This window comes from Gadus morhua, chromosome 4 (assembly GCF_902167405.1).
Source record: "Gadus morhua chromosome 4, gadMor3.0, whole genome shotgun sequence".
Lineage (NCBI taxonomy): Eukaryota > Metazoa > Chordata > Actinopteri > Gadiformes > Gadidae > Gadus > Gadus morhua.
In genome coordinates, this window is record NC_044051.1 from 42,684,275 (window position 1) to 42,694,274 (window position 10,000).

General features: G+C 49.1%; 2 protein-coding genes across 3 annotated transcripts in view; both read left to right on the forward strand.

Annotated features, from left to right (window-relative positions):
* Positions 1-331, forward strand: part of LOC115542999 (tetraspanin-7) — a 4,906-nt gene extending 4,575 nt beyond the window's left edge. Inside the window, exon 8 of one of the 2 annotated variants that reach the window (XM_030355538.1) lies at positions 188-331. The gene's annotated coding sequence lies outside the window, so the exon portion shown is untranslated. Of the gene's footprint in view, positions 1-184 lie in introns of both variants that reach the window. The other variant, XM_030355537.1, reaches the window with a different exon arrangement.
* Positions 332-1,212: 881 nt separating this feature from the next.
* Positions 1,213-10,000, forward strand: part of LOC115542977 (sentrin-specific protease 7) — a 15,097-nt gene continuing 6,309 nt past the window's right edge. The window contains exons 1-10 of the mRNA XM_030355498.1: positions 1,213-1,577; positions 2,405-2,562; positions 4,306-4,391; positions 5,214-5,366; positions 6,209-6,282; positions 7,334-7,570; positions 8,251-8,324; positions 8,438-8,590; positions 9,252-9,285; positions 9,767-9,955. Of these exons, the coding sequence (XP_030211358.1) occupies positions 2,446-2,562; positions 4,306-4,391; positions 5,214-5,366; positions 6,209-6,282; positions 7,334-7,570; positions 8,251-8,324; positions 8,438-8,590; positions 9,252-9,285; positions 9,767-9,955 (1,117 nt within the window). The 5' untranslated portion in view covers positions 1,213-1,577; positions 2,405-2,445. The remainder of the gene's footprint in view (positions 1,578-2,404; positions 2,563-4,305; positions 4,392-5,213; positions 5,367-6,208; positions 6,283-7,333; positions 7,571-8,250; positions 8,325-8,437; positions 8,591-9,251; positions 9,286-9,766; positions 9,956-10,000) is intronic.

Below are 10,000 nucleotides of genomic sequence, written 5' to 3' on the forward strand. Positions count from 1 at the left end.
TGGTTCGCTCACCGTGCCGGGTTGCCACAACACACACACACACACACACACACACACACACACACACACACACACACACACACACACACACACACACACACACACACACACACACACACACACACACACACACACACACACACACACACACACACACACACTTCTGTTTCTGTTTCTGTTTCAGAAGCAAGGTCATCCCCAATCGGCGTGGAAACCTCCACCAATGTTGACAACTGACAGATGTCAATCACCTCCATGCCTTTATAATCACCTTATATCTGTGCATGTGCAGCAAGATCCCATGGAGGTCTAATAAACACACTGAAAAGCGCGCTGGGAATGAGTGGTCCTTTGTTCTCGGCCCGGTGGCGCCCTCTGCTGGTGTTCACTGGGGATTGTTGTGGTTTTAAAGTACTGGTATCTGAAAAGATAAGCTGACCAAGGCACTCTTCTTAAAGTTAAAAAGCTTAAATAAATAGGCTAATTCATGATAGAATTAAAAAGTTGCCAACATGTTTGGGCCACAGTAGGCCTTCATCAGGGCAGATATATATATATATATATATATATATATATATATATATATATATATATATATATATATATATATGTGTATATATATATATATATATATATGTGTATATATATATATATATATATATATATGTGTATATATATATATATATATATATATATGTGTATATATATATATATATATATATATATATATATATATATATATATATATATATATGTGTGTGTGTATATATAGGCGTGTATATATAGGCCTGTAAAGGCCTACATTTATTTAAATTACTTGAAATATTCGGATTCGTCTTTATTAAGAGACTGATTATAGTGAAAGGAGAGAAGGAGTTAGGAGAGAAGATAGGAGAGGAGGAGACATGGGGAGAGGAGAGAGGATACAGGAGAGGAGAGAGGAGAGGATACGGGAGAGGAGAAGAGGAGACAGAAGAGGAGATAGGAGAGGAGACAGGAGAGGAGGTCTGCAACTCCAGGCATGAAGGAATCGAGTCCAGAGAGATGAAAGAAGACGTAGATCAGATACGATTCAAGAAAGAAAATAAGATAGAATTAAGTGAGAATTAATGCAATTAAGAGGTAAAATAAGTAAAATAAAAGTGATTAAAGAAATCCAAAAAAAGATCAGATGTATTGTTTTGTTGGGAGTCGTCCAAACGGAAGGGGTCGCTAGTTTTGTCAGAAATCTGGCCCAATCTGGCAACACTGGTGACGTCAGCTGACGTAGCGGTTGTTGTCATTCCGGACTTCTGAGACACGGTAGCTGCTAGCACCAGCAAGCCGACGAACAGTATATTACTATTATAGATATTATTATTGTTGTTAATATACCACAGATCATATCAATGGTCTGTTTTATCAGGCGGCTTCACGTGCGGCAGGGTACAGAACCCCACAGTACGCATGCTGCTCCCGTCACACCGATGTTGAGGTTTAATGAGGAGAGAGAAGAAGAAATCAGCTGGGAGCTCCGCCGCTAGCCGGGTAGCCCCGCCGCTAGCCGGGTAGCCCTGCCTCTAGCCCGCTAGAGAGAGGTGAGAAGGGGGCTTAAAGTGGTTGAGTTATGAGAACGAGCTAACGACCAACCATACCAAAGACCCTACACCCCTCTCTCTCTCTCTCTCTCTCTCTCTCTCTCTCTCTCTCTCTCTCTCTCTCTCTCTCTCTCTCTCTCTCTCTCTTTCTATATAGACATAGATAGATATGTATTTATGTACACATGTATTACATGTCACATTTAGTATATATTATATAGTATGATACATGTAGGTATATGAATATCATGAATATCATATCCTAGTGTTCACTAGCTGTGTGTTGGTCACTGTGCTGACTGGTTCATGTCGTTAACTAGCTTTAGTTGGTCACTGTGCTGACTGGTTCATGTCGTTAACTAGCTGTATGTTGGTCACTGCTGAATGGTTCATGTCGTTAACTAGCTGTGTGTTGGTCACTGTCCTGACTGGTTCCTAGTGTGCACTAGCTGTGTGTTGGTCACTGTCCTGACTGGTTCCTAGTGTGCACTAGCTGTGTGTTGGTCACTGTCCTGACTGGTTCCTAGTGTGCACTAGCTGTGTGTTGGTCACTGTCCTGACTGGTTCCTAGTGTGCACTAGCTGTATGTTGGTCACTGTGCTGCCTGGTTCATGTCGTTAACTAGCTGTGTGTTGGTCACTGTGCTGACTGGTTCATGACGTTAACTAGCTGTATGTTGGTCACTGTCCTGACTGGTTCCTAGTGTTCACTAGCTGTATGTTGGTCACTGTCCTGACTGGTTCCTAGTGTGCACTAGCTGTGTGTTGGTCACTGTGCTGCCTGGTTCATGTCGTTGACTAGCTGTGTGTTGGGTCACCTGGCTGTAGGAGGAGTCTGACCTGCCTGTGGCTCCGCCCCTGGCCCCAGCATGGCTCGTCCCTTCAAGATCCCCAAGCGCAGTGCGGGCTCCCCCCAAGAAGGCTCTGAGCGCTTCTGGACGCAGTCGCCACTCTCCCGCCTGCAGGACGGGGAGCCCCACCCAGAGGTACACACTCTGGACACACACTACACACACTGGTACACACACTACACACTGGTAAGCACTCTACACACTCTGGTACACACTCTGGTACACACTCTGGTACACACTCTGGTGCACACACAACACACTCTGGTCCACACTTATTATAACTAAAATGATTAGAGCACTATACAACTGTATTAGTAATATAGAAACATGAGTAATACAGTATTACTCATGTTTCTCACCAAAAACTCAATTTACTGTTTCTTTATGTTACATTTGAACACAATCATGATAACCAATTAATTTGGTTAATTGGTAACCAATTATGATAACCAACAGTCGTTTTACTGAGGCAACCTCAACACATCATCACGCAGCATATCTGAAACTTTATTTACTTTTTAAGATAACTAGCTTGTATGCTACCGTTAACAACACAGATTTCACGATTGGATGACTATTTTTAACTGACGGGGCTAGCGACAATGTCTGTGTGTGCGATTACCGCTGGTAGTTTGAGTGGATGATTGAGACAGGCACGTCTGGGGTGCGACAGGAGAAGGAGGAGACAGTCTTATCAACTCGGAGACAGTCGAAGGTACTGCATTTGGTCTTTATTTGATGCACAATGCTAACGTGCTGGGCCATTGAGGTTATGTTCCCCCCTTTACAATAAATAATGTTCGCCCTTTTCGCCCGTTCAGCCATCCTCGGGAGCAAAGTTAACCGCCAGACTTCACTTGTTTTACTTGTAATACCCGTTTTTTTACAATTCCATTCCAAAACATTGGTGGACACGCTGCAGTGATTGGATTGATTTGATTTAACGGTCGTGACGCGACTCGAGGGACACAACATTAGGTTACAAAACAAATAATAAGTGAACGACGGGACTCGATAGTGGTATCCATAACCCCAAATGTCGATGATGTTCGGGTTTTAAAAAAAGTGGAAGGGGGTCCTTGATAGAACCGGGTTTCGATCCCCATCCCTACTCTCGACACACACTACACACTCTGGTACACACACTACACACTCTGGTACACACACTACACACTCTGGTACACACACTACACACTCTGGTACACACACTACACACTCTGGTACACACACTACACACTCTGGTACACACACTACACACTCTGGTACACACACTACACACTCTGGTACACACTCTACACACTCTGGAACACACTCTGGTACACAAACTACACACTGGTAAGCACTCTACACACTCTGGTACACACTCTGGTACACACACTACACACTGGTACACTTTTCAGCGGTCATTCCTTTCCGTACCGACGGCGATATATTGATGCACTGCTTATGACAAATGTACTTATTGTAAGTCGCTTTGGATAAAAGCGTCTGCTAAATGCCCTAAATGTAAATATGGTACACACTCTGGTACAAACACTACACACACTGGTACACTCACTAAACACTCTTGGTACTCCTGTGGTTCCACTGCACAATGCCTTCAGTGTTCCCCCAGCACTGTATGGTTAAGGCGGCCACCTTAACAACAATAAGGCCCCGCCTTGACAACCAATAATTATTATTATTATTATTATTTTTTAAAATATTTTGTAATTATTATGCATTAAGAAAGTAGAAAACTCTCTTGGGGAAAGAAAACATAAAGATAAATAATGCATTGGTAACAGTGGTCGTGCCATAAAGCTTTTTGAATGGAATTGAAACGGAGAACCCCCCCCCTCCCCCACCGTAACGCCTTCTCGCTGGTTCTGTCCTCAGCAGAGGGACCGTGCTGGGGCTCCTGCCGGACGTAAGGACATGATGCATTCTGGGAAGGGGTTCGGCCCCGGAGGTGGGAGGAGCAGGTAAGATCACGCTGTGCTCAGGGGGCGGGGCTTAGAGTAAACCACACCCCTTACAGAGTAAACGACCCCCCCTGCTGCCCCCCCAGAGAGGACTGACCAGGCGTCGATCGACACGCCAGACTTTAGCCTTATATACCAGATATCTAGTACTAGATAGCTAGTATACGCTCACCAGACTAACTACGGTCCTTCCCAGTTAACTCGCATATATTAACCAGGTTCACTAAACTCCTAACCAGGTTCACTAAGGTCCTAACCAGGCTCATTAAACTCCTAACCAGGGTCACTAAGGTCCTAACCAGGCTCACTAAGGTCCTAACCAGGTTCACTAAACTCCTAACCAGGTTCACTAAGGTCCTAACCAGGCTCATTAAACTCCTAACCAGGTTGACTAAGGTCCTAACCAGGTTCACTAAAGTCCTAACCAGGTTTACTAAGGTCCTAACCAGGTTGACTAAGGTCCTAACCAGGCTCACTAAGGTCCTAACCAGGTTGACTAAGGTCCTAACCAGGCTCACTACGGTCCTAACCAGGTTGACTAAGGTCCTAACCAGGCTCACTACGGTCCTTACCAGGCTCACTAAGGTCCTAAGCAGGTTGACTAAGGTCCTAACCAGGTTGACTAAGGTCCTAACCAGGCTCACTACGGTCCTAACCAGGTTGACTAAGGTCCTAAGCAGGTTGACTAAGGTCCTAACCAGGTTGACTAAGGTCCTAACCAGGCTCACTAAGGTCCTAACCAGGCTCACTAAGGTCCTAACCAGGTTGACTAAGGTCCTAACCAGGTTGACTAAGGTTCTAACAGCTGTGTGATGTGTGCAGCTTCTCCCAGCAGCACTTCAGAGACCAGGTGAAGTCCTACCTGGGAATCCAGCGGTCACTGAAGGAGCCGGGAGGGGGCTCTAAACCCCCTCACCCTCAACCGCCCTCGCCCCCGCCGCCCGCCGCCCGACCGCCGTTCAGCCTCGCCAACGGGTAGGACTCCCTGTTCCATGACCTCATTACCCCTGTAAACAGGTCCTCATTATCACTGTAAACAGGACCTCATTATCCCTGTAAACATGACCTAATTATCACTGTAAACAGGACCTCATTATACCTGTAAACAGGACCTCATTATACCTGTAAACAGGACCTCATTATACCTGTAAACAGGACCTCATTATACCTGTAAACAGGACCTCATTATCCCTGTAAACAGGACCTCATTATCACTGTAAACAGGACCTCATTATCACTGTAAACATGACCTAATTATCACTGTAAACAGGACCTCATTATACCTGTAAACAGGACCTCATTATCCCTGTAAACAGGACCTCATTATCCCTGTAAACAGGACCTCATTATCCCTGTAAACAGGACCTCATTATACCTGTAAACAGGACCTCATTATCCCTGTAAACAGGACCTCATTATCCCTGTAAACAGGACCTCATTATCCCTGTAAACAGGACCTCATTATACCTGTAAACAGGACCTCATTATACCTGTAAACCGGACCTCATTAGTCCTGTAAACAGGACCTCATTATACCTGTAAACAGGACCTCATTATCACTGTAAACACAACCTCATTATCCCTGTAAACACGACCTCATTAGTCCTGTAAACAGGACCTCATTAGTCCTGTTAACAGGACCTCATTATCCCTGTAAACAGGACCTCATTATTCCTTTTAACAGGACCTCATTAGTCCTGTAAACAGGACCTCATTAGTCCTTTTAACAGGACCTCATTATCACTGTAAACAGGACCTCATTAGTTTACAGGACCTCATTAGTCCCGTTAACAGCTGTGTCCTGTTGTATCCACCAGGTGGCGTCCTAAGAGGGCTTCTGACCGTCTGTCTCCGGACCGGGCACCACTGAAGAAGAGCTCTGGGGCCGGCGGTGAGTGATGATGTCAGAGTCCTACAACACGCTAGTGTCCTGTCAACACGCTAGGGTCATCTCAACACGCTAAAGTCATGTCAACACGCTAGAGTCCTGTCAACACGCTAAAGTCCTGTCAACACGCTAGAGTCCTGTCAACACGCTAAAGTCCTGTCAACACGCTAGAGTCACGAAGACAGAGGAGATGCAGTATTGATATCAGTGTTTTATAGCATATACAATATTGATAGGATCATTGTTTCACAGGAGATACAGTATTGATATCAGTTATTTAGAGGAGATACAGTACTGGTAGGATCAGTGTTTTAGAGGAGATACAGTACTGATAGGATCAGTGTTTTAGAGGAGATACAGTACTGGTGGGATCAGTGTTTTAGAGGAGATACAGTACTGGTAGGATCAGTGTTCTAGAGGAGATACAGTCCTGGTAGGATCAGTGTTTTAGAGGAGATACAGTACTGGTAGGATCAGTGTTTTAGAGGAGATACAGTACTGGTAGGATCAGTGTTTTAGAGGCGATACAGTACTGGTAGGATCAGTGTTTTCGAGGAGATACAGTCCTGGTAGGATCAGTGTTTTAGAGGAGATACAGTCCTGGTAGGATCAGTGTTGTAGAGGAGATACAGTCCTGACGGTGGGACTGTGCATTAGGGCTTTGACTCCGAACTTCGTTATTCGAATATAATTCGAATATCAAAAAATTAATCAAAACTCGAACGAATATCAGGCAGCCCTTAAAATAACCTGACGCAGTCTATTCATGATATAATGACCACGGAAGAGGCGGTGAATGGAGTATTGATCAGACAGAGATTTATTAGAAACTTAATTAACCGTCGGAACACGCAAGACCGGTAACCATAGCAACGCCGGTAAACAAACCTTGCAAAGCCCAATCCAGGTCTTAATGAAGGCATTTGATGGGCAAAATATTATTAATAAATATTAGAATATATTTTAATATTAACATTAATAACCAAACGAACTTCGAGTGGGGTTTTTGGGCAGAAGTCAAAGCCCCCCTGTGTTCTATCTATTCTGTCCCCAGGCCGCGGTGCAGGGGTCAGGGCCGTCTCCGTGGACCCGGACCCCTCTGACGGGGAGGCCCCTGGTCCCAGCGCCCAGCGCCACCCGGCCCCCCCCCTCAGACCGGCCCCCCCGCCGTCCCCGAGGGCGGAGCGGAGGCTGACCCTGAACCGGACCTCCTGGCAGGCGGCCAGGGGCCCCGCCCGCAGCCCCCTCCCCCTGGGGGCCAGGAGGACCCCCGGCAGCCCAGCAGAGCCCAGTAAGGCCCCCCCAGGGTGACGCTAGGACCCCCCCTAAGGCCCCCCCAGGGTGACGCTAGGACCCCCCCCCCCAGGGTGACGCTAGGACCCCCCCTAAGGGCCCCCCAGGGTGACGCTAGGACCCCCCCTAAGGGCCTCCCAGGGTGACGCTAGGACCCCCCCCCCCAGGGTGACGCTAGGACCCCCCCTAAGGGCCCCCCAGGGTGACGCTAGGACCCCCCCTAAGGGCCCCCCCCCCCCCAGGGTGACGTTAGGACCCCCCCTAAGGGCCCCCCCCCCCCCAGGGTGACGCTAGGACCCCCCCTAAGGGCCCCCCCAGGGTGACGTTAGGACCCCCCCTAAGGGCCCCCCCAGGGTGACGCTAGGACCCCCCCCCCCCCAGGGTGGCACTAGGACCCCCCCCACAGGGTGACGCTAGGACCCCCCCCCCCCACAGGGTGAGGTTAGGACCCCCCCCCTCCTCTACAGGGGGGGGGGGTGCTAGGACCCCCCCCCCCCCACAGGGTGACGCAAGGACCCCCCCCCCCCCCACAGGGTGAGGTTAGGACCGCCCCCCCCCCCCCCGCAGGGTGAGGTTAGGACCCCCCCCCCCCCCTACAGGGTGAGGTTAGGACCGCCCCCGCTCCGTCAGGAGGCGGGTCATGTGGTCACCATGGTAACCTGAGGTCCTCTCTCCCAGTTGTGCTGTCCAGTGAGGAAGAGGATGGTGAGCAGGAGGAAGGTGTCCGGCCCCCCCCTGCACAGCGGACGCAGGTAGGACCAGGCAGTATCCCTTCAGCTGATTGATGCCTAATTTAGGCTTAATTAGTGCTTAATTGGTGCTTAATTGGTGCTTAATTGTTAGTCTAATTAAGTGTGTGCTTCAGGCCGGTGGGCCGGTCCTCTCGGGTCGTGGTCCGGGGGCGGGGCTAAGGGGCGGGGCCAGCACAGCGGATCAGACCACGCCCCCCTCCATGGAGCTGGAGTTCAGCGACCTCCACCTGGGACTGACCCGGGCGGGGGCCAGCGGGACCCTGAGGGTGAGGCCACGCTACACACACACACAGGGACACACACACAGAGGAACACACACACAGAGGAACACACACACACACACACACACACACAGGGACACACACACACACACACACACAGAGGAACACACACACACACACACACACACACACAGGGACACACACACACACACACACACACACACACACACACACACACACACACACACACACAGAGGAACACACACACACACACACACAGGGACACACACACAGGAACACACACACACACACACACACAGGAACACACACACACACACACACACACACACACAGGAACACACACAGGACACACACACAGGGACACGCACACACAGGAACACACACGCACACAGGAACACACACACACACAGACATACAGGAACACACACACACAGGAACACACACACAGGAACACACACACAAGCACACACACATGAACACATACACACACATAACCACACACATATCCACACACGCACACATAGTCTGAGGGATCTCCACTGTCTGTGACTCTCTCTGTCTCTCTCTCTCTCTCTCCCTCCCTCCCCCCCCCCCTCTCTCTCTCTCCCCCTCTCTCTCTCTCCCCTCTCTCTCTCTCTCTCTCTCTCTCTCTCCCCCCCTCCTCCCCCTCTCTCTCTCTCTCCAGATCACAGAGCACGCCATCATACTTCCTCTGAAAGGTAGGAACTAACGCATGCTAGGAACACATATAGTGATACATAACAGTAACACGTGCTAACACACGCTAGGAACACGCAGCAGGCTGTAGTAACAGGGTGATGCTGTATGCTAACGCATGCTAACACTTGCCAGGAAAACGAAGCAGGATGTATGCTAACACATGCTAACACGTGCTAGTAACACGCAGCAGGCTGTATGCTAACACAAGCTAACACGTGCTAGTAACACGCAGCAGGCTGTATGCTAACGCATGCTAACAAGTGCTAGTAACACGCAGCAGGCTGTATGCTAATACATGCTAACACGTGCTAGTAACACGCAGCAGGCTGTATGCTAACACGTGCTAGTAACACGCAGCAGGCTGTATGCTAATACATGCTAACACGTGCTAGTAACACGCAGCAGGCTGTATGCTAATACATGCTAACACGTGCTAGTAACACGCAGCAGGCTGTATGCTAACAGGCGTCCTCTCTCCAGGGGACTCCGCTGGCGGGGGGCAGTGCGAGGTGGTGGTGGTCGCCTCCCAGGTCAGAGGGCACGGCCTGTGGGAAGGGGGCGTGGCCGGTGGAGGTCCCGCCCCCTCACTGCTCTTCCTCTGGGTGACAGTCGCACAGGCCAATCTGCTGCAGACTGAGATGTCAATCATCCACCCTGTCTCCAAGCATGGTGAGTATCACCCTGTCTCACACCCACCCTGTCTCACACCCACCA